Source organism: Salmo trutta, chromosome 1 (genome assembly GCF_901001165.1).
Source record: "Salmo trutta chromosome 1, fSalTru1.1, whole genome shotgun sequence".
NCBI lineage: Eukaryota > Metazoa > Chordata > Actinopteri > Salmoniformes > Salmonidae > Salmo > Salmo trutta.
Window position 1 is genome coordinate 34,065,721 of NC_042957.1, and position 25,435 is coordinate 34,091,155.

Genomic DNA, 25,435 nt, shown 5'->3' on the forward strand with positions numbered 1-25,435 from the left:
GCTCTACTACAGTGCAATATCAGTGGGCCAGGAATCAGGATATGGCTGACTTAAATAATGTGTGAGTAACTATAATAATAATAATAATAATAATAGAACAAACATATGACGAGGCCCCGTTGTAGAAGAGTGAGTCACCATTATTTACTTACCAGTAGCAAAAGCTAGCTAAAGTTAAGTGATTGAGATTCAACTTAAAAAGACACCGGCTGATTTGAAAACCAATCATCCATCCATTTGCATGGTGGGGAGCCCTACCTCATTGTGTAGGAATACTCAACAATGGTTAATTGTGTGAAATTATGAAGAATTAGCCCCAAATGAAGATGATACATCTCTACTAAGAAGATTAGCATTGATACTCAGAATCACACATGTTCTGATCCAGAGATTTGAAGTGATCGTAACGATTATCGGAGATTTCATTCATGGAATTTTAAAGGATTTCTACCCACCTAGACAGAAGCTCAGACATTTCCTTGGCCATTTCCTCCCTAAAAAGGACATGATGAGCCCAGCATAATAAGAGTTAGAACCACTTTCAATACCAGCCAACTGTCACATTGATTGCAGTTGTAAGACAGGAGAGAGAAAGAAGGCGTGTAAAAGAGAGAAAAGGTGTGTGTGCATGTGCAGCCAGGAATATAATACAATCTCCCCTCCCTAACTGGAACACTGCTGCTTTGCTGGTCACTGAATCGTCTCACGTTGTGGCGTGACATAGAGGCTGATCGGGCGGACGGTAGGCTAGCGGTTAAGAGCTTGGTTGCTGGTTTGAATCCCTGAGCCGACTAGGTGAAAAAAAAAAATCTATGTGCCCTTGAGCAAAGCACTTAACTCTAATTGCTCCTGTACAGCGCTCTGGATAACTGTCTAAATGACTCGAATGTAAATCTGTATGTGTGAGATCCTTTCCGCATGAGGCTGTGTGAACAGCCCAGAGCTCAGCATGGGAAATGTTGCAGCTATAAACAGAAACGCTTAGCTACACCTGAAAATCTGTGTACGCGAACAACAAACTTAGATTTGATCTACAGGGCCACTGATTAAACTCACCACTCTGATGTTCTCACTTCTGTTGTTTTAAGGATGATTTTTTTTCTTTCACAATTAAGAGCACTTCTCTTCCCGGTTTGCAAACTCAGGTGACGCAAACTGAGAGAACGTGTACATTCTAATAGCTTTGCTCTGCCTAGAACATGTATTACTGTGTTCCAAAGCAATTTATTATTACCGGATGAGAGAGCGTATTTCCAAGAAATCTTTTACAATTGACAGGAACAGTGGCTTGTAAAAGAGAGTAACCATATGGCAAATCCATTATGACCCTCCAAAACACCATTTCAGAGTGCACATCAGCATGTCTTTGATTCACAACGTGACACATCCATCAAAACATAGGTTAGTGAGTTGGTGCAGTTCAGGGGCTTGTGGGAATGCTGTGGGGAGCAGAGGTCTAGTTGGCAGATGCTGCTACAGCACACGGTGGAATAGATTAGTAATATCAAGGTAACGGTCAGTGCAGTCAGCCTAGCCGTTGCTTTTCCCACAATGCATTCTTTTCAGCCTCGACGCTAAAAAAACAACAAAAAGCATGCAAAAGACGTGCAGATCCTTATAGTTCATAAATAGAAAACATATAGTGTGATATTCTACGTGCACCTCGTCTGAATTTAAAAGAAGTGCAAGTGTGCTGAAGGTGTATTTATACAGCGAAGGTGATGTTTAAAAAGGAACCTACATGGACATGCCCTTGAGCTTTTGAGATCCACCAGCCCCACTGCAACAAGAGAATGATGAGGATTACAACCGTACACAATACAGTAGCCAATGGGGAAACTGGAAGAAAAGGTGCTTCCTTTTCCTCTTTCTTTGATTGGTTAAAGGACAGACCATTCCTCTGGCAACAATTTGAAAATAAATGGACTTGATTGATAGAGTGAGCTCAGTCGTGTCTGGGAATCAAATTCGGAGGTCAAATTCCTGGTGCACGTAAATGTACTTGGAGAAGGTGATTCTGAATCAAAAGTCAGCACTCTAACTGAAGTCGAATTATGAGTTGGTTTAAATATCATACTTATTAGCCTAGCATCAATCAATGACTGTGTTTGCATGAAAGAGGTAAGGTTGGTTGGTTTAGCTGGCAGATTGCTACAGCATGCAGGGTAGTTATGTTTCACTGGTCAGGTTTAGGTTGGACTAGGGGGGGGGGTTAAGGGGTTAAATCTTGGTGTCTTACGTAGCGCTCTCTGGGGATGATGGAACACCTGAGGTGCCGTTACTGGGAGAAGAGAAGAAGAGAAGAGATTGGTTAGGCAGGCCTACAAAACGGTCAGAGTCTCTCCCCAGGTCCAAAGTCCTCATCAAGCCCCATCTCTGCTTCGCATCAGAGGGTTACAGATGGTCTATGGAGGTGTGTTAGCGGTGTTCGTGAGCCGTTACCTGCGCAGGCCTGCATCGTTCTGGCTCTCCTCTGGGATGAGTTCAGCCTCGCTCTGGGCGATCCTCATGGCCAGCTCCCTGTCGCGTCTCTCCTGCTCCAAGATGTTCTGGCGCACCGCCTCCTCCTCTCGCTCAGCCTCCAGCTGAACATCCATCTCCGCCTGCAGAGACAGTTTAGTTTAATATACGCGCTTGCACACACACACACACACACACACACACACACACCCCAGGATGTTGTAACACACAAGCACAAATCCACAAAGTACAGCATCCAATAACACACCCAAGAAAGCGTAGAATGAGCCCTGTGGGAGTGAGGCGCGAATCAGAAGACAGCCTCATTTCCTCTGTTACGCTGAAGGTGGCATGTGGTTTTCTGATGGACCCAGTAATATGATGGATGGTCCTGCTTGCACCATGTCCTTATGAGCACATTTTCATAAGTCACTCCCTGCCCAAGCCAGACTCATGAAGGGCACCAAAGACGCCTTTGTATGAAGATGATGCATATTAACATGGGCATAACGTTTTACAGTGCTCTCAAAATAGCAGCTCATCGCTGCAGGTTCGGGATGACTGCAGGTTCACAAGATTGGGTGATACTCCCTTTGGCACCTTCAATCGCCCTCGCCCGGTGTCGCGCCCACCGCCCCCCCCCCCATCTCGTCCTCCCCGTCTCTTTGTCTACATCTGTCTCTTCCCCCCCCGCAGTCGCTATACAGTCTGTCAGGGACTTAAGCGCAGAGATGTAAAGGCGGCAGCTATGTGTGTGGCAGGGCCTGATTAGACTCCTTACACATCCACTAATGAGCCTTTCCTCTGCCTGTGGATCCCCGAGGGGCTGTTAGCTGTAGTCTACAGGAGCTGGCCACCATCCAGGGTCAGGAGATAAGCAGCCTTCAGGTGTGCAACTAGGGAATGGAGTCCACTGTACCAAGCCAAGCACATTTATCTTTTGGTCAAGTTTTCTACTGGGGAAAAATACAAGGGGCAGGGTTGAAAAGATCACCACACTTTTTTGGCAATAAGATCAATGGAGAACTTGTTTTCAAAGAAACCAGTGGTGGAAAAAGTACCCAATTGTCATACTGGAGTAAAAGTATAGATACCTTAATAGAAAGTTACTCAAGTAAAAGTAAGTCACCCAGTAAAATAGTACTTGAGTAAAAGTCTAAAAGTATTTGGTTATAAATATACTTAAGTATCAAAAGTAAATGTAATTGCTAAAATATACTTAAGTATCTGAAGTAAAAGTATAAATCACTTAATTCCTTCTATTAAGCAAAGTAGGCGGCACCATTTTCTTGTTTTTAAAAAATACGGATAGCCAGGGGCACGCTCCAACACTCAGACATCATTTACAAAAGAAGCATGCGTGTTTAGTGAGTCCGCCAGATCAGAGGCAGAAGAGATGACCATGTGTTGTCTTGATAAGTGTGTGAATTTGACCCTTTTCCTGTCCTGCTCAGCATTCAAAACGTAACTTTTGGGTGTCAGGTAAAATGTATGGAGTAAAAAGTACAATGTTTTCTTTAGGAATGTAGTGAAGTAAAAGTAGTCAAAAATATAAATAGTGAAGTACACATGCCCCAAAAAACTACTTAAGTAGTACTTTACACCACTGAAAGAAACACTCGGGTTGAGAGAAATTCCAACAGGAAGACAAGATCCATTAAAAGGTGGAGAAAAAGCATCAAAAGATGTTTGATTAGGGTTGTTGTGGTGGTGATATTACCGCCACACCGGCGGTCACGAATCATGAAGGCAGTCAAATTCCACATGACTGTTTATTCATGGTAATTAGGCTTCTCCAAGCTCTGATGCTGCTGCTGGTCATTAGTAGCCTACCAAACTTGCTAACTGCCTGGTACTCAGCGCTCTATTGTCCCTCTAATCACTCTGACATCAATGCAAATGTATTTGAAAATCTAATCAAACTTCATGAGAGCCCATGAGCTCATGTTGCGCAGCATTGCTATAGGCTATGCAATTGTACGAGAAAACTGAGTGATGGTCTCTATTAAAAAAAAGGATCCCATCAGCTTTTTATAGGCTAGGCCTATTATATTTATTTCAACTTTCCTAATATTAAGTACATTGCTTATCTTTACTACAGGAGTATAGCCTACTTGGCTGGCATGAAAATGAATCACGGGAAAAGTGTCCTCAATTCACTGTAAGTGCATAGATGACATGCATTTTTTCCCGTTGCCACTGCTTCGAGATTGGCCCATTAGCATGCACCGTTCCTAAATCCCCAAAATGTCACATATTATTTAGTATATGTAGAGACAAGAATAAATCAAGAATAGTCTGATGGGTGACAATATTAGCCCATCACTTGTGAATGATGTCCAGCATAAGGCAAGAAATGCCTTTTTTGTTGTAACTTTTTCTATATCATAAACTGTGTTCGAATAGCCATATTAACATACTGTATACTACGTACTTAATGAGTATATACTATTAGTTCATTTTAGTATACTGTAAACGAACAGTATGCTTTCAGTTGAGCTGTTAGCCTGTCTACCGGAAGTTGATGCTGTTGCTATGCAACCTCTTGCTAGCTAGTTAGCATAACAAATGACTAGTTAGACATTTTACGAGCTCGGGTGTGTTCTTAAATTCAATCTGGAGTGCCAGAGTGTGCTCGTAAATTCAGAGCGTTGTCAGATTGTAAATTTGGAGCGTTTCGCTCTCGGAGCGCACACTGGACGCTTGGGCTGGTTTGAGCGTTCTGACCTTACAACGGCAGTTAAGCACCCAAGCTAACGTTGGCTAGCTTGCTATCTAGCTACTTCCAGACACAAATGAGACCACTGACCATTTTACTCGCCCTAGCAGAGTTGTTTAGGCAGTTTCCATGTTATCCAGAGCGTTGGTGACTAACTGTGATGCTCGCAACAATTGAATTATGCTTTTTTTACTGACACCGGCCATATTCAACGGGGGCTGTGCACTCGTAAATTCATTATTTTGCACTCTGGTACACTCAGACAAGAGTGCTCTGAAATCGGAGTAGATAGCCAGAGCGAATTAACGAAAGCACCCGAATGTCCATTGAAACGCATAACGGCTATACCATTTAGCTAAGCTAAGAATGACGGTAATAATCAAGTCAATAAAACGTTGGGTAGTTAGATATCCTATTGTTAATATACTGGCAAGTTTGATGTATAAGTATAGTAGCCAACTAACATTAGGTAGCTAGCTAACAACATAGTATCATTACAGCAGTATGTACCTATTTGGTTCGTAAGGACAGCGTTGCTAACAAATTGTCAGCCAATATAACGTGTAAGGTAACTTACTTGAAAAGTTATTACATTGTTCAACATTTTCTTAACATTCGTCATAATTAGTTAAAGCAATGAATTTGTATCTGCTCTTGTACTTCGACGGCACATTTTCCGCTATTTTCTTCAAATCTCGAAACGAAGGGGCCCTGAATTGCATTATGGGCCCTAAAGTACGGAAATTGTGTACTCTGTGTATACTTCATATTTTGGCAAATTTAGTACGACATCGGGGAACTTTTGGCATACTAACTATATCCATACTATGACCAATAAGCATACTATATACTCAATTCACGTCACACATACTGTAGTACGGTTAGTATGAGTATTCGAACACAGCTATAGTCTCACAGTTCATGTAGCCTAGCCCTATATGTTTTGATAAGGTTTGTATCACAACTAAAGTGGCCAAATAACTTCTTAAAATGCAGCACAAATCCGCTTCACATGGGGCGTAAAGCCTGACAGACATATATAATAAAAAAAATAACAAAAATGTATTTCACCTTTATAAGCAGCGCGTGAGTTTCAAGTTTGGGGAAGATCATTTTCACCATAAAAATGCACCTTTATAATAATAGCATTACATGCATAATCACATTTGCGGTCACTTTTGATAATGGTGTTTTCCCGCTAATGGAACATAAGTGCTTATTGCCTACTGCCATGTGCGCATTGCTGTGCTTATAATGTGAAGAAATAGCCTAGTAATTTATCAACATTTTAAGCTAAATGTTCTGACTTGTTGCATCAGCCACATTGCATTTCTTGATACTAGTGGCTGTATTAATTTGAGATCCATTGCATCCCACAACTGTCCCAGACTATGTGTGAAATATTTATTTCTCGCAAAGAATATAATTGGTCAACTTTTGTACTATGATGGATAGTCGACTGACATAGGCTAATGCTTTTGCTGTTCGTAAAGGCCTACTCATCTTGTTGGCTTAAGTAAATGTGGACAGTTCTTTCAATATCTTCAATATGCACCTCGGAATTGGATAAGGACACATGCCGTTGCGTCCCCGATGTGTCTGTCTTCACTTGTAACCTGTGAGAAAGACCCAATCATGTGATGGAGAGCCATGTGAGTGAGACGTGCGGCGAGCTCCAAAGCACTCAGGGAGAACGGCACAACGTAGCACTCCGGGCAAAGGGTACAACAGCCACTGGCCGCAAAAGGCATGGATTTTTTTAGGGTGCATTACGGCCACACGGGATGCCGCCGTGAAATTCTAGGCATTATCAAGTGCTTGTCAAATTGTGAATGAGAGACTGATGAAGTGTGTACAGCCTACCGCAAAAAAACCAAAGCAGAGCTCATTCCTTTCAAGCAACTTCTTCAAATCAGAGTCTCATCATGCAGCCTTTCAATGTATTACACATCTAAAGATATAGCCCAACGTTAGTAGAACAACCAAAGTTACATTAATAACTAAACAAAGAAATAGGTACTCCTATATGCTAACTGCTCAACACAGAATAGCCGCATGTGCGCACTCCCTCAAATCGTTTGGAGAAAATATCCTTTATTTTATTCAGCTTTGTTCTAAGCAAATCTTGTCTGCTAAATTAAACTAGTGTAGCCCACAGCCATTTTGGCATTGCCAGATCAGGACCAAACATAAGGACAACTCAGAGTATGCTATTCTGTTCTTCTGAAATAGACTCTTCCTATCATGTTTCTTTAGGCCTGTCTACAATAAATAATGGATTTATTGTGAAGGTGTAGGCTATATTACATGGATTTATTAGACTTAAAATGTAGATGTTCCAAAGGTCTGCATCAGTGGCTTATAGGCCAGGATATGCTAAATGTGTTTATGTTAATTAAATGGCCAATTACCGTGAGACCAACAGTTATTTGCTTGACAATCACCAGCTGACGAAATTTCGTGACCGTCAAAGCCCTGTGTTTCATGTAGTTATTTCCTCCCAAAACGCAAACATCTGCAGTGTAAATCATGCATATTCATACCAACGCGTACACGGAAGCCAAATGTGATGTTGATGGGGTATCTAAAGGTTAAAAAGGCTGTTTGAGTAAGCACCAACCCTGTCCCTGGCTCAGGGTGGGCTCTAGGCCAGACACTGATTTAAGAGCGCAGTTTTCAGCAATAAAAGCTAAAAAGCCTGTAGATTATCCAGGGTCAGATCTCTGGGGCACTTTCGTGCTATCCCTCTTCAGATGGACAACATGGGGAGCCAGATGGACAGTATATAAACAGAAGTCTAACCATCTCCACGGAACTGGAGTGAGTGGGTATAGAGAGCTAGTGAGTGAGTTGGAGGGAGAGAGCGAGAGAAAGGGAGAGCGAGAGCGGGGGCGAGCGAGAGCGGGGGCGAGCGAGAGAGCGAGAGAGCGAGAACATTAAGTAAAGCATTGTACTACGCCCTGCGAAAGACACTGACAAGGAGAAAGCAACAATGGAAGAAGAACACTGTCACTAACCTGAAGCTTCCTCTCCTCTTCTTCCCTCTTCTTCCGCTCCTCTTCCTCATGTTTTCTCTTCAGCTCCATATCTGCTTTCCTGAGGAAGAGTGAGAATAAGAAAGGCTGTTAGGGTCTGGTGTCACGGCGAGTCAAAGGTTGAACTTCATAATCAATACTGTAACATACAGCAGCTCCTCAGTACTAGTCAAGCTCATACAGTGTGTAGATCAATACTTTACCCATCCTGGTAGGACACTCCTACAGAATTAAGGGAGGTGAAACCGATTAAATCAATTCAATTGGATCCAACCAATAAATAATCCCTGGATTAAAAAATCCAACCTACAGTAAATGACCACCGGAAGAGCCCTGATAATTGCATTACGACATCTATGACATTATCAAGGTCCTCTGACATGGTCATGCTCAAAGTGCCTCAGCAGTAGGTAGGCCTAATTATTAAACCATGTCCATGACGGTACCCTTCAGTTACCAGGCATATAAAGTTGGCAGAGTCGTCAGAGGTCCATAAAGTTTTGGTAGTCGTCTCTAATGCCTTAAATTAGGATCTAGTGACAGATACAATGGGCCATTAGTTCTGCTTAAGGGTTTTATTCACCAATGAAGAGAGGGGATGACACTAAGCATGACTAATGTATCTGACAACCTCTGCTCTCTTTCCATCCCTCCATCCCCCTCCACTCACAGGCGCCTGTCCTCTTCTTCCTGCTTGCGGCGCTGCTCCTCCTCCTCCCTCCTACTCTTCTCTCTCTCCATCTCTTCCTGGATCTTCTTCAGTCGCTCCTTCTCCTCCTCCTCCTTCTTCTTGTTCTGCATGGCGGTCAGTAGTTGCTCTGACCGGGTCACCAGGGCCTGGTACTCGTGGTCAATGTCCATGCGGGTCATGACTGTAGTCTGAAGAGAGAGAGTAGAGTCCCATGAAAAAGGCATCAGCCAAAATTTGATTGAATTCAGTAAAGACTAAGAACAAACATGGGGTGCAGTATCCACCCAATCTCGACATTGACGGGGGAGTAGGACACAGGTACAGGTAAGGTGTGAGAGATTTCATTTTACCCTGGAAACCAAACACAAACAAATACACAATGCATACATTAAGCCACGCCTTTCCATTGTTTTGTATGAAATTGAGCAAAATCGTGGCGCGTGTTGGGATAGCACTTCAGCCTTGCTGGCTCGGTCAAACTGGCTATTGAAGGGTCTAATTAGCCCATACACACTTACTTTTCACTCCCTCAGCTTTGGGAGACTTTTGCAAATGGAGGGCCGAGAGGAAGAGACTGGTTTGGGATTCAGCAAGTGTCTCCTTGCAGCAAACAGAAATATGATCTGGAACACCTTCCCAGACCATCAAGACCCACGCCTCAACTAATTGGGCTTGATGGCACGGGAGGGTATTCAAGTTCATATTTCTGTTGGGTGCCATCTCCGTCCCTGAGCACTAACACATTCATCCCAATCAGAGCCCTACATTTGTGACTGCTGGCATTTACAGAGCTTCCACAGACAGTGGTGTAGGTTTGAATTAGAGGCAAATGTATTACAGCAACACTCTCTGCCGCTGATGAATATTCATACGCATCTGCCGTCAAAGTAACCTTTTATCAGAAGGCCCTATTCTGCGCCGCAGCTGTGGGCCTGTGTTTGATGTGTTTTACTACCGCCCGAGGACACGGATACAGAGCGTCTCCTCACTCGGTTTTCATAACCCAAACATCCGTTGAATTATGCTTTGTCTACGACATCAGACTCTGAAGTCACACTTAGCAGCATTTGATGTTAGTTTCACCTTAAAAAGGCCCACTACTCTCTACAATAAAAAGTTTTACTTTTAAAGTCTAACAAATCAGTTGGACGCAAAGGAATTAATTGTTTAACACGTTTTTTTGGTACTATTAATTGTGAACAGGGTGACGAAGAAGGCTGACGTTTTACGTGTTCCTACCCAATTGTGTTTTTTTTTGTTTCTTTCTTCGCGTTGTTTGTAACTTATTTTTTTACTTATTTTGTACATAATGTTGCTGCTACCGTCTCTTATGACCGAAAGTAACTTCTGGACATCAGAACTGCGATTACTCACCACGATCTGGCAGAATCCTTATTTTACTTTATCAAATCCAATGAGCCCAACGTGAATGACATACTGCTTTCCCGGGAACAGGCCCAAATCCCCGTCATTTGCATATAGAGAAGGCAGAGAAAAAGGGGCCGGAGGGCAGGCTGCCTTGTGAGAATTCATAGGCGGTCGAATAAACCCCTGCCTTCCATTCTGCTAGCAAAGGTGCAAACTTTGGAAAATAAAATCGATGACCTATGCGGAAGATTAAGCTACCAACGTGACATTCAAAACTAATATCTTACGCTTCCCGGAGTCGTGGCTGAACGACGACATTATCACCATACAGCTGGCTGGTTATACGCTGTCTCGGCAGGATAAAACACCGGCGTTTGGTAAGTCAAGGGGCGGCGGACTATGGATTTTTGTAAATAATAGCTGGTGCACGATATCTATGGAAGTCTCGAGGTTTTGCTCACCTGAGGTAGAGTATCCCATGATGAGCTGTAGACCACACTATTGACCTAGAGTTTCCATCTGTATTTTTCATAGCTGTCTACATACCACCACAGACTGAGGCTGGCACTAAGACCACACTCAATGAGCTGCATTCCACCATAAGCAAACAGGAAAACGTGCACCCAGAGATGGCGCTCCTATTGGCCGGGGAATTTAACGCAGGGAAAATTTAAAAAAAACGGGGAAAAAAATTCTAGATAACCTTTACTCCACACAGAGTATAAAGCTCTCCCTCGCCCTCCATTTGGCAAATCTGACTATAATTCTATCCTCCTGATTCCTGCTTACAAGCAAAAATGAAAGCAGGAAGCACCAGTGACTCGGTCTATAAAAAAGTGGTCCAATAAAGCAGATACTAAACTACAGGACTGTTTTGCTAGAATATGTTCTGGGATTCCTCCAATGGCATTGAGGAGTACATGACATCAGTAATTTGCTTCATCAATAAGTGCATCGATGACGTCGTCCCCACAGTGACCGTACGTACATACCCCAACCAGAAGCCATGGATTACAGGCAACACTGAGCTAAAGGCTAGAGCTGCCGCTTTCAAGGAGCTGGACTCTAGCCTGGAAGCTTATAAGAAATCCCACTATGCCCTCCGACGAACCATCAGACAGGCAAAGCATCAATACAGGACTAAGAGCGAATTGTACTATGCAGGCTCTGACGTTCGTTGGATGTGGCAGGGCTTGCAAACCATTACAGACTACAAAAGGAAGCACAGCCGAGAGCTGCCCAGTGACACGAGTCTTTCAGACGAGCTAAACTACTTCTATGCTCGCTTCGAGGCAAATAACACTGAAACATGCATGAGAGCACCAGCTGTTCCAGAAGACTGATCACGCTCTCCGCAGCAGATGGGGGTAAGACCTTTAAACAGGTCAACATTCACAAGGCCGCAGGGCCAGACGGGTTACCAGGACATGTACTCCGAGCATGCGCTGACCAACTGGCAAGTGTCTTCACTGACTTTTTCAACCTGTCCCTGACAGAGTCTGTAATACCAACATGTTTCAAGCAGACCACCATAGTCCCTGTGCCCAAGAACATTAAGGTAATCTGCCTAAATGACTACCGACCCGTAGCACTCAGGTCTGTATCCATGAAGTGCTTTGAAAGGCTGGTCATGGCTCACATCAACACTATCATCCCAGAAACCCTAGACCCACTCAAATTTGCATACCGTCCTAACAGATCCAGATGATGCAATCGCTATTGCACTCCACACTGCCCTTTCCCACCTGGACAAAAGGAACACCTGTGTGAGAATACTATTCATTGACTACAGCTCAGCATTCAACACCATAGTGCCCTCAAAGCTTATCAATAAGCTAAGAATCCTGGGACTAAACACCTCCCCCTGCAACTGGATCCTGGACTTCCTGACGGGCTGCCCCCATGTGGTATGGGTAGGCAACAACATCCGCCACGATGATCCTCATCACAGGGGCCCCTCAGGGGTGCGTGCTCAGTCCCCTCCTGTACTCCCTGTTCACTCATGATTGCATTGCCAGGCATGACTCCAACACCATCATTAAGATTGCTGATGAAACAACAGTGGTAGGCCTGATCACCGACAACGACGAGACAGCCTATAGGGAGGTCAGAGACCTGGCAGTGTGTTGCCAGGGCAACAACCTCTCCCTCAATGTGATCAAGACAAAGGAGATCGTGGACTACAGGAAAAAGAGGACCGACACGCCCCCATTCTCATTGAAGGGGCTGTAGTGGAGCAGGTTGAGAGCTTCAAGTTCCTTGGTGTCCACATTACCAACAAACTAACATGGTCCAAGCACACCAAGACAGTTGTGAAGAGGGTACGACAAAACCTATTCCCCTTTAGGAGACTGAAAAGGTTTGGCATGGGTCCTCAGATCCTCAAAAGGTTCTATAGCTGCACAATCAAGAGCATCCTGACTGGTTGCATCAATGCCTGGTATGGCAACTGCTCGGCCTCTGACCGCAAGGCACTACAGAGGGTAGTGCGTACGGCCCAATACATCACTGGGGCAAAGCTTCCTGCCATCCAAGACCTCTATACCAGGCAGTGTCAGAGGAAGGTCCTAAAAATTGTCAAATACTCCAGCCACCCTAGTCAAAGGCTGTTCTCTATGCCACCGCACGGCAATCGGTACCGGAGCGCCAAGTCTTGGTCCAAGAGGCTTCTAAACATGTCTAGGTCCAACAAGCTCCTGACTCCTGAACATCTAATCAAATGGCTACCCAGACTATTTGCATTGCCGCCCCCTCTTTTACGCCGCTGCTACTCTTATCTATGCATAGTCACTTTAATAATAACTTTACCTACATGTACATATCTCAATTACCTCGACTAACTGGATAGAAGTTTAACCACATTGACTCTGTACCTCGTTTGGAGGTTTGTTAGCACAGTGTCCAAAGAAGGGCAAGATCTATACAGAATGGTGTCGTCTGCGTAGAGGTGGATCAGAGAATCACCAGCAGCAAGAGCGACATCATTGATGTATACAGAGAAGAGAGTCGGCCTGAGAATTGAACCCTGTGGCACCCCCATAGAGACTGCCAGAGGTCCAGACAACAGGCCCTCCAATTAGATACACTGAACTCTATCTGAGAAGTAGTTGGTGAACCAGGCAAGGCAGTCATTAGAGAAACCAAGGCTGTTGAGTCTGCCAATTAGAATGCGGTGATTGAGTCGAAAGCCTTGGCCAGGTCGATGAAGACGGCTGCACAGTACTGTCTTTTATCGATATCGTTTAGGACCTTGAGCGTGGCTGAGGTGCACCCATTACCAGCTCGGAAACCATGATTGCATAGTGGAGAAGGTACAGTGGGATTCGAAATGGTCGGTGACCTGTTTGTCAACTTGGCTTTCAAAGATTTTATTTGTACAGCAATGTTGGCTAGGGGCTCGTAAGCATTTCACTGTAAGGTCTACACCGGTTGTATTCGGCGCATTTGACTAATACAATTTGATCACAAACAGAACCCTAAAAATGCAAAAAAAGAAGTCAAAAGTTAATATACACGGCTCTGAGACAAGATGCATTTCTCAAAATGCAGATAGCCCGTGGACTGAGGCATCCTATTAAATCCAGCCTTGGCTATGATGAAAAATATCTATCTTAAAAAATTTAAAAAAGCCACGATGCCAACGGGTAGAGACAGAGAGAAGGTCTGATTCAAAGATAGAGTATAGCTGCCAAAACAACATCAGGTCCTGTGAATAAATAACAAACCCTGTTTCATGCTACTCACAAAATGAGAGAAAATGAACAACACAGGGGAGTGATTTACAGCAGTCAAAGCTGCCCTCATTTAAAAGTCTTCAGGTTCCCCAGAGGTTCCCCAAAAATTCATAGTCTGTACACTGAGCCTGCCATAATTACACACCATCTGGCTGAAGCCTGTTATTAACAGGTAGAGTTTCCCTCCAACTATCCACCATGTGTTAAATATTCCACACTGGGATGAATGTGTTATATAAGCGCTATGCCTGCATCCCAAACCGCGCCCCATTTCCTGTATTAGTGGACTACTTTCGACCAGGGCCGGTCAAAAGCAGCGCACGCTACGGGGAATAGGGCGCCGTTTGGGGACACATCTTCGACGTTGAGCGGACTCGATGCACATACTGGTGTAATGACATTCAGAAAACTAAATGTTGAATGTAGAGAAATAATGAATTATGAAATATCTTGAAATACTCTTTTTTTGGACAGGAGCATTTGGATAGAAGTTTGACATTCAAAGAAGGAATGATGAAACAAACAAAGGTGAACAAACATATCTGATCTCCCTTTGGAAATACAGAGTGTTTCAACTAACTTGACAAAAGAGACTTTGTTTTTGGATTCATAGACAAGAGGAGAAAGGGGTTAGGTAGAAGTTTGACTTAAAAAGCAGAGGTTTCGTAGAACTCGGAGAGGTCGCAGGATGGAAGGCTGGGGGTATCATCTCACAGACCTTGATTTTGACCATGGTTGCGTTGATGGAGGCATCCAGCTCCTGGATCTGCTTGCTCATCTCCTGCTTGCCCTCCTTCAGGCCGGCGATAACCTTGTTGAACTTATCCATCCTGTTCTTCAGGTTACGAACCTTCACCAGCCCGTCGATCCTGTACCACACACACAGTTAGTCGAAGACAGTTGGTTTTCAAATAATTACAAAATCGCACAGTAACTCCTATCGCACTGGCCTAGAGGCTCTGGGTCCGGTTGTATAAAACATCTTTAGGGTTTACCTTAAGGAATAACGTTCCCCTACCTAAGGGAATCGTTTAAGGGCATTGCATATAGCCCCTCAAATATCTCCTTAGGTAAGGGCATACTTAAGGGGTTTGACGGTAGTTTGAAGGCATGTACGGCAGAAAGAGCATCTGGCTACCATGGACACGACCTGATTCACTCACTAAAGGTCTCGTCAAAGAGATCTACAATCAAGACAGGATAACCAAATCGCTTCAGAAGATAATGAATCACGTTTCTTGTTTTTAAATTGCTTTCTAGTACGTCAAGCTAGCTTACAGAGTAGCTATACCTAACTAGCCAGCTAGCTTTGTAGCCATGGATTGCGCACCTTCCATTGTTTAGCTAAGTAGCTAGCCGGTTGATGTTTCCCTTTTGTAACCAGAAGAGATGAAAGCAACATTCACCTCTACAAATACTGACTACATTGATATCCATACTGAATGAAGCCGTTAAGGGAACCTCACAGGCACAATTAACTTTCACTTAATTTAAGGGGGAACTTCACCTTAAAATGTGTGGTGCAACTGACTTAAAGTTGAGGACAATTCAATGGAAAAGGACATTTAAAGGGAAAGAAAAAGAGGAAAATGAACTTAAGGCGTTTTATGCAACCGGGCTCTGTGGTAATCAGTACAGATCACCTGGAGCTTTACAAAGGTAATAAGACAGTCTTGTGGCACCAGCTGGTACAGATAAGACCGGCTCTGTGGAGCTACATGCATCATGTGTTAAGCAGCCTGGCACCCCTGAGCTGAGCTGTGAAAGTGCAGTTATAACGAGGAAGAGGAGGGAGGTATTAGAGGATACCCACCGGGGCTTGTGCTTCCTCCTGCACAGCCACATGCGCACCGTCTTCTGCATCTTGATGCAGGCACTGGCGCGGTACATCATCTTGTTCCTCACTGTGGGAGACATGGAGCGTGAGAAAGAAAGAGAGGAGAGAAAGAGGAGAGAGAGGATGACAATGGGAGACCAGACATGTGGCGTGCCGCTGCTAAGTGAATATAGGGGACACGCTGCACAGTACACTCCAGCGGTAATTCACACAGAAAGAGCAGACGATATGGAAATGTTGCCTCAGTGAGAGGTAAACCCAATGGGTCAAAGACTATATGTGTGACTGAGTGCATGTCCCAAATGGCACCCTATCCCCTTGTTAGTGTACTACTTTTGACCAGAGCCCTATGCACTACCTAGGGGATAGGGTGCCATTTGGGACGCAGCCAAGGAGTGTAATGTTGAGTTGTACCATCCACCTTTTGCACTCAGAAGACTCAATTCGTCAGGGCATAGACTCTACAAGGTGTCGAAAGTGTTCCACAGGGATGTTGGCCCATGTTGACTCCAATGACTCCCAGAGTTTTTGTCAAGTTGGATGTTGGTCGGGTGGTGGACCATTCTTGATACACACGGGAAAACTGTTGAGCTTGAAAAAGCCAGCAGCGGTGCAGTTCTTGACACACTCAAATCAGAGTGCCTGAGCTTCCCAGTTCAAAGGCACTTAAATATTTTGTCTTGCCCATTCACCCTCTGAATGACACACATACACAATCCATGTCTCAAGGCTTAAAAATCCTTCTTTAACCGGTCTCCTCCCCTTCATTTACACTGATTGAATTCACCTTGTCAGTCTGTCACGGAAAGAGCAGGTGTTCCTCATGTTTTGTATACTATCTGGGCAGGTAATAGATCATATCTGAAGGACTGAGGTGAACGGTCTGCCAACACGGCCCCACAGCACGTTAGAGTAATGGAGGAAAAAGCAATATCTTGGTCCAGGATGAAGAGGTTTTAAATGACTGTTTTCAGAGCTTTATGAGGCGGTCTGATTATATCAGAGGACATCGCCACACAAAACAGATGGCCAGAGCCAGTTGCCGTTTTATGGTCAGAATTGGGTCAGAGCAACTGGTGCAATCACTTTAAACCATTTGTCTCCTAAAACATGTGTTCACAAAGCATATCAGCATAGGCGAGCTGATCTAGGATCAGGTACCCCCTGTCCATATAATTTTATTCATTATGACTTAATTGGGAAAACTGACCCTAGATCAGCACTCCTACTCAGAGACGCATTGAGAATAGAGGCCCTGGTGTATAATGGTGATATGGAAGGTAGCAGGATGTTACTCACATTTGATGACAGAGAGGGAACACCACTGGACCTTCTTCCAGCGGCTGCAGATGAGCCACTGGTTGACCTTCTTGACCAGCTCTGCCAGGTGGTCAGGGTCGGACTTCATGATCTGATCAAACTCCTTAAACTGAGGTGAGGATGGGTGGAGGAAAGAGGAATGAGACCGACACGGGTGGGGGAGAGAGGTGACCGACACGGGTGGGGGAGAGAGGAGAGAGAGAACAGAGTAGTGAAAGGCACTTTCCCCTCTAAAACAGCCATCAGTATGCAGATGTTCCCTGCTCAGCGGAGATGACAATAGCGGATGGATATATTAAAGCCATAACAGTAGTTCCTGTCTGGTCAGGGTCAAGAGGAGAACATATTGATTTACTCATAAGCACTAAACTACAGAGCTTCAATGTGAAATGCCAAACCGCACATTTAACAGCACATTTAACATCACTGACCAATTCATCTGGTGCAGAAGTAAATACCCAGTGTTCGATGGTTTATTATCAAAATCCCTTTCCCCTCACAGTCAAACCAGCACAATGACAACAGCACAGAGACAGATCATGGAGTTCTCACCTTCCCAGGTCTGAAGAACACTCTGGTCAGCCCAAACTTGTAGTCGTTCTCATTCAGACCCAGCGCTTTGAATAAAGCCTGCAGCGCAAACACAAGATGTTGATATGACATGTCAAACTGTGTTTGTAGAGGAGCCCAGAGAAGGGCCAGTGTGTGTGTGTGTGTGTGTGTGTGTGTGTGTGTGCCATGAGGTACTGACCTTGCAGAAGAGTCTTGGGTCCAGGCGAGTCAGCTTGGCAGGCATGTACTGCTTGTACATGTTGTAGAGCTCATGGAATGGCGCTCTGGAGGGGAAGCCTCCTTGCATGAGATCTAGCACAGACACCATTCCTACACATATAGACATAGACAGGGTCACTCCAGCCAAGAGAGAGAAAACATCTTGGCACTTGCAACTAAATGGCAGCTTTATTGTCGAAGGAAAAATAAATAAATAAATCGAATGATGCATCAAATAACCTTAAAGAATCAAATGTTGCATCAGAAGTTGAGGCGTGACACACCATTTAAAACATATGTTTATTGTAAAACCATAGTTAAAGCTTCAATCTTCTCCTGTTCAGTCAGAGGTGAACTTTAACACACATTTCTCTGAATCATTCTTCCAATGTATCAAACGAACGTTTGCTGACTCCACTCAGTCCATCACCCACTCAATATGGTTAATGCACTACCATTTGTCCTTAAACTCAGAGAACTGGCGCATAGTCTCTCCCTTTATCTGTGGGATCACTAATGAGTTCGTGTAGATTAAAAATATATATAATCTGGCAGCTCCAAGGATACAGAAGAAAAGCATGTCAAATGCAGTACGCAAATTTACCAGGAGAATGGGACATTAAACTGAAGGCTGCTAGGCAAATTAAAAAAAGTCCAAGAAAGAGAAAAGTTGAGAAAACACTGAAGTAGAACAGCTCTTGGCTGTTGTTCCCCCCCCCCCATCTAGGTAAAACCATCTAGGTCTAGGACGAAGAGGATTGCTGTGGAACAGGGCACTGTCAAGTTCAGGTCACCGGTAGGAACTTCTGATGAACAAGCAGAAACGTAGATGGTACACAGTAATTGTGTGCCAATTTCTGGAGAGAAAAGAAAACTGAGTTTTCAATAAACGCATGTATATCACATTGGTCATTTTGCATTTGAACGCTTTCAGGCAGATTCAAATTCCACATCTGTAGTCATGTCTCCCAGTGTAGTTGTACGCAAGTTAAATATAAACAACTGAATAATTAACGCTTAACAGTACGGTGGGGAATCTTCACGTCATCCATCACCAATGTAGAGCGTGTGTTAAATGGCACCCTATTCTCTTTATAGTGCACCACTTTTGACCAGGGCCCATAAGGAATAGGGTGCCAAGTTGATTAGTCCTGCTCTTTAGAACTATATACTGACCTGAGCACTGCAGCTGGGAGAGGATCTGGGCCCCTTCAAACTGGTGGCTAACCATCTTCAGATTGGGCTTGATACAGCGGATGAAACTGGAGCCCTGGGGGGGGGGAGAGAGCAAGAGAGGAGGCTGTTAGCCATAAAGACCCTATTCAATTCAAGTGTTCTATATGCAATTTCAAGCTGTTAGCCCTGACAGCAGCCACACTGAAGATGGCCACTTCTTTGGTGACCCAGATTGGTTAGACATCGGCTTAGGCATCAGACTTACAAAAGAAAACATTTCCCCGGGAGATCGATAAAAGTTATTTTATACGAGACCTGATCTCAACTCAAGTTAGACGCCCTGTGAGTGGGGTGAAGCAGTAAATCGTTTAGCACTGTAGTAAATACTAACCGTGCTGCGAAGCTTCTCCAGTAGAATGTTCAACTGGGTCTGTCGAGGTAAAAAGAAGAAAACCTTTTGTTTAGTGACAGACAGACCTGTCTAGTCTAACACAACATGAACACAAGCTTACTAAGGGTACTTGCGCTGGAGGCAGAGAGTGCGCGAGCACCTGTCCAAAACTCAAATCAACAGCTACTTAAGCAACAGTACAGCCATGAAAGGCACACGTTTTACAGTTGAAGCGCATTGAAACTAAAACAAAAAGAGATTCTGTTTGAATGTCATTCATGCAAACAGGTCTAAATACAACCCCGGTAGGACCACAGGAACAGAAGGACAGACAGACGGAGGAACGCATGGTAGCCGACTAACCATGCATTGTGGGATGGTAGACAAACAGATAACCAACTGGCCCCTCTCGGTCACTGTTCTAGAGCTCTTGTTGCAAATCCCCTGTAATTTTCCCAACTGGTCCAGGTTTACCAGAAATCCCAGTTCAAATTAATTCCTGGATTTCAGGAATTATCCAACCAGGATTTCTGGAAAACCTGGGAATTTTGCGCAAGTTACCGGAATTTTGCGACCCTAGTGTGCAAAGAGCTGTGTTTAACAGACTGATTGCTCTAGGGATCACCAGTGGGACATTAATATTCATACACCCGGCAGGATCGCACATCTCATATAATCAGCTGCTAACGCTTTCTATCTCACCTTGTAACTCTGAGAACAGACAGGTACTAAACTGCATCAATGATCAGGCCTTAGTCAAGCTCAAAGATCTATATCACTATTTCTAAAGTAGCTGCCTTATTTACAAGCTATGGATCTCGCTGTGGTCTATAACAAGTTGCAAAATATTGACACTACACTGGCGATACTGATATGAATAACATTTCAATTAATTGGAATTGAAAGCTGCCAACATCCAGATATCATTAGCAAGTGTTTGCCCGTGGGCTGAATTCAGATTAAAACCCAAAGTATGCATGTTGTGGTGCAGGGGACAAATTGTGGAGGGAGGAAGCACAGAGACGATGGAGGGGAAAGGGGGTGGCTGGAAGCGGTTAGCTGGAGAGAACAGCATTATTCACTGATGCATTGTGGGATTCGTCACACACAACAGCACAAGACGAGTTACCTTATTTCCCTGGCTGTTTCTACAAGTCATCACGATTGATTTTACCCCCCCCCTACCTTTCTGCTTTTCCTGTCTGTATTTCTCCCTCTCTCTACACAACTTTAAATCACAGCTATGATGGGGGGGAATAGGCAAATGATGGAGACACAGAGGGAGGAGGAACGAAGAACAGAGCAGAAAGGGAGGCGGAACAGTGGGAGGGAGAGGCATTAGGAAGAACACCACAGGTAACAGGATAGAGAGAGAACATGAACTCTGTGGAAAGTAAAACGATACCTACCATGTTAAGCAGCGTAAGAATAAAGTCTGGTAATAAAAAGCGTGGGATTAACATTCGTCCTCACCTTGAATTTGTTGCCGACGCTGATGAAGCTGAGTTTGCCGGCCTTCTGTTTCGAGTCCTTGGCGTTGCTGGAGTTCTCAAAGAGATCCCGGATAAACCGGTCTTTAGACTCACTCACCAGGCACTCCAGGGACATGTGCAGCGCATCATTGTTCTTCTCCACAAACTTGGTCTGCAATTGAGAGAAAACGTAGAACCTTGAAGATGCAGAAGTACCCCGTTCAGAAAAAGGCTGCTCTGCTTGGGAAGATAAGTGGGGCACTTAAAAAAAAAATAAACATGCTTTGAGTTCCACCTGCTGGGTTTTGTGCAGGTTTCAAAGCAGGAGAATGTTGGAGATGCTGCAGTATAGGCCTACCACAAGGATATGGTGGATAACAAATATACATGATAAAACTCATTAAAAAAATGACATGTTTTTTTGCCTTCAGACATCATGCTGAGTCATTGTGTGTGAACCTGAACATACTGTCTCATAGCACACCGCTCCTGCAAAGTGTCTGACAATGAATCCCTCGTCATCCCTCACGTTCCTGTGGACTTGCAGCTTGGATTTCCTGGGCACCTGAGGGATGCATCACACACCATCCATTTTAAATAAGTGAAACACAAATACAACCACTGAAGCATGACCTTTCAAATGGCTTAAAGAAAGAAACACACAAATTACTTTACAAATGTTAAAATGCGCGCACACACACACACACACACACACACACACACACACACACACACACAGGCACTGCCTATAACACACAGAAAGGACATGAATCCTGATTAAAGTAAAAACTCACGGTTAGTCGGAAGTGGTTCTTGTGCTTGTTGTGTACGGTCTCTGCAAAGTGCTGGTCGCTTGGCTGAGGTAGACGATTCTCTTCATCCAGGATGTCCAGGATGCCCACCAGCTTGGCCTCCACAAGGTCTGTAAACAGACAGAGGTCAAAAGGTCAAGGTATCCCAAAATGACTATATCCAATCATCTTTCAGTTTGAGCTATACTGTTGCTTCCTGTATTTCATAAGGGGTTTAGTCTTTGTATAGTCCAGGGCTGGATTACCAAATGCAGTAGTAGGGCCATGCCCAGGGCCACTGAATAATGTTTATGTAGAAGGACTGAGAAGCTCAGTTCTGGTGACTTTTTAAAAAGGACATTATACTCCAAAATGAGTGAAAATAAAATGATGCCGCCACAACCTAAAATATAATTTCCACCTCCCAAAATGAGCCCAATAAGATATTGGTAAAATTGTATATATTTTAACACACACACACGTCTGCTTTTAGCAATTAGCAATCACCTGTAGCCCAACTGATAACAGCATAGTGGCTATAAATAAATAGGCTGAAGCATGGGGTTGCCTATCTGCATTTCCCCTATTGAACTAATCATTAGCTAGATCCCAAATTAGATTATTTAACTAGTTAGCATCTTATTGTTGATGAACTTGAATAAACGCAGTAAAACTATAATATAGGTCTACCTGTTAGGGCAACTTGGGATAACACGTCCCCCAGCCTGTACCTTCTTTTCCAGGGTGACTTACAGTAGCAATTAGGGTTAAGTGCCTTGCTCAAGGGCACGTTGACAGATTTTTCACCTAGTTAGCTTCATGTCATCATCCCCCCCCCCCAACACATCCCCGGTTGCCACTACTCATGCTGAACAAAAAAATGTCATCCGTCTCATCACAAGTTAAGTCACTCACAAATAATTATTTATTTGATGTAGGTTGACATTTAACCCCAAGTCACCCTACAATTGACCCGTGTTACATTTAACCCCACACTCCCCTTTTCACTCACTGCAAATTGTTTAGCGGTAACATGCTAACCAAAGACTGGACCTAATATTGTGTATAAGAGGTCCTACAAGAGGTTTTGTAGTGATTTCTATGATGATGTAAATAATATTTGCTGGTCTGTGGTGTGTAATGAGGAGCCACCAGACACTGCACTTGACAAATTTATGAAATTGCTTACGCCAGTTACTAATATGCGTGCAACCATTAAGAAAACGACTATAAACTAAAATCCCCGTGGATTGATAAGGAATTAAAAAGTGTTGACAGGGATGAGGAAAAGGAATGACAAATAAGTCTTTCTGCAAAACCGATTGGCAAACCTACTGCAAATTAAGAAATCATGTGACTAAGAACAAAAATAAACTACATTATGAAACAAAGACAAATGATATAAAGAATAATAGTAAAACGCTTTGGAGCACCTCAAATGAAATCAGATGGCTCATTCGTCACAAAACCCACTGATATAGGCAACTCCATTAATATATATATATTTTTTTTCATGGCAAGATTAGCAAATAGGCATGACATGCCAGCAACAAACGCCAAACCAATCCAAGTATAACTGACCAAATTATCAAAGACAAGCATTGTAATTTTGAATTCTGTAAATTGAGGGTGGAAGAGGATGAAAAATTGACAAACTGACAACTTGGATGGAAAATTACTGAGGATGATAGTGGACGATATCGCCACTCATATTCGCCATCCCTTCAAATCTAAGCTTACAAAAGGCCTGGAGGGAAGCTAAATTAATTCCACTACCCAAGAACAGTAAAGCACCCTTTACTGGCTCAAATAGCCTACCAATCAGCCTTTTACCAACCCTTAGTAGACTTCTGGGGGGGGAAAAAAATGGTGCTTGACCAGATACAATGCTATTTTACAGTAACTAAATTAACAGACTTACAGCACACTTTTGGGAAGGGCATTCAACATGCATAGCACTTAGACAAATTAATGATGATTGGCTGAGAGAAATTGATAATAAAAAAGATTGTGGGAGCCGTTTTATGGCTTTACACCCCCTGAGATAATGTGGATTGAGAGTTAGCCGTCTAACAGAACACATATGGTGTTCTTTAATGGTAGCCTCTCTAACATAATCCAGGTAGAATGAGGCATTCCCAAGGGCAGCTGTCTAGGCCCTTTACTTTTTTTCAATCTTTACTGATGACCGCCACTGGCTTGGAGTAAAGCCTTATGTGGTGTATGCTGATGACTCAACACGTCATCTACTACAGTGTGTGAAATCACTGCTAACACTTAAGAGCTGCAGTCAGTTTCAGAATGGGTGGCAAGTAAGTTAGTCCTAAATATTTTCAAAAAACAAAGCATTGTATTTTGGACAAATCATTCACTAAACCCTAAACCTCAACTAAATCTTGTAAAGAATAACATGGAAATTTAGCAAGTTAAGGAGACCAAACTGCTTGGAGTAACTACGGCTTGTAAACTTATGGTCAAAACATATTGATGCAACAGTAGCTAAGATGGGGAGAGGTCTGTCCATAGTAAGTGTTGATCTGCCTTCTTAACAGCACTATCAACAAGGCAGGTCCTACAGGCCCTAGTTTTGTTGCACCTGGACAACTACTGCCCAGTCGTGTGGTCAGGTGCCACAAAGAGGGACTTGGGAAAATTACAACTGACCCAGAATAGGGCAGCATGGCTGGCCCTTAAATGTACATGAAGAGCTAACATTAACAACATGCATGTCAATCTCTCATGGCTCAAAGTAGAGGAGAGATTGACTTCACTATGTGAGAGGTGTTGACATGTTGAATGTACAGAGGTGTCTGTTTAAACTACTAGCACATAGTGCTGGGTGATATGGACAAAATATATCACGATATTACATTTTTTTTGGACGGTATGGCGGTATTTGACAGTATTTTATGTTTTTAAATTATAACATTTCTAAATTTGCTTTATAAGTAGTGCATGACCTCAGGGTGGCAACATATACATTCTAAGTGACTTCAAATGGGTCTTTCTCCATTCTGATTGTTTTATACTGTTCAATTCAACCCAAAATATTTATTTTGCATTTTCATAAATTTCCTGCAGTCATTTGAGATATTTTCCACACCACCATGTAGGGCTGCATGATATGGGCAAACAATCTAAACCGTATTTTGAACTAAATGTTGCAATAGCAAATGTTGAATCCTGGCTTAGGATGGCCACCAAAAATTCTGAAACTTCCATCCCCAATTACAACATTTTCCGTCAAGACAGAACTGCTAAAGGGGGCGGAATTGCAATCTACTGTAGAGATAGTATGACAGAACTCTGCAGGTTATCCAGGTCTATACCCAAACAGTTCGAGCTTCTACTTTTAAAAATCCATCTCTCCAGAAATAAGTTCCTCACTGTTGCCGCTTGTTATAGAACCCCCTCAGCTCTCAGCTGTGCCCTGGACACCATATGTGAATTGATTACCCCCCCATCTATCGTCAGAGTTCATACTGCTAGGTGACCTAAATTGGGATATGCTTAACACCCCAGCCATCCTACAATCTAAGCTAGATGCCCTCAATCTCACACAAATTATCAAGGAACCTACCAGGTACAACCCCAAATCCGTAAACATGGGCACACTCATAGATATCAACCTGACCAACTTGCCCTCTAAATACACCTCTGCTGTTTTCAA

The 25,435-nt window shown here is 43.5% G+C and overlaps 1 protein-coding gene across 7 annotated transcripts in view; it reads right to left on the reverse strand.

The window, feature by feature from the left end:
* Positions 1 to 25,435, reverse strand: part of myo6a (myosin VIa) — a 100,289-nt gene that overhangs the window by 9,346 nt on the left and 65,508 nt on the right. For 2 of the 7 annotated variants that reach the window (XM_029754351.1, XM_029754358.1), the window contains exons 16-31: positions 21,769 to 21,896; positions 21,444 to 21,539; positions 20,976 to 21,146; positions 19,503 to 19,541; positions 19,112 to 19,205; positions 17,916 to 18,046; positions 17,717 to 17,794; positions 17,144 to 17,273; positions 15,821 to 15,911; positions 14,726 to 14,876; positions 8,885 to 9,093; positions 8,197 to 8,275; positions 2,443 to 2,603; positions 2,240 to 2,281; positions 1,742 to 1,780; positions 456 to 494 (exon numbers count right to left, since the gene is read on the reverse strand). In XM_029754351.1, the coding sequence (XP_029610211.1) occupies positions 456 to 494; positions 1,742 to 1,780; positions 2,240 to 2,281; positions 2,443 to 2,603; positions 8,197 to 8,275; positions 8,885 to 9,093; positions 14,726 to 14,876; positions 15,821 to 15,911; positions 17,144 to 17,273; positions 17,717 to 17,794; positions 17,916 to 18,046; positions 19,112 to 19,205; positions 19,503 to 19,541; positions 20,976 to 21,146; positions 21,444 to 21,539; positions 21,769 to 21,896 (1,678 nt within the window). The remainder of the gene's footprint in view (positions 1 to 455; positions 495 to 1,741; positions 1,781 to 2,239; positions 2,282 to 2,442; positions 2,604 to 8,196; positions 8,276 to 8,884; positions 9,094 to 14,725; positions 14,877 to 15,820; positions 15,912 to 17,143; positions 17,274 to 17,716; positions 17,795 to 17,915; positions 18,047 to 19,111; positions 19,206 to 19,502; positions 19,542 to 20,975; positions 21,147 to 21,443; positions 21,540 to 21,768; positions 21,897 to 25,435) is intronic. The other 5 variants (XM_029754389.1, XM_029754399.1, XM_029754375.1 and 2 more) reach the window with 4 other exon arrangements.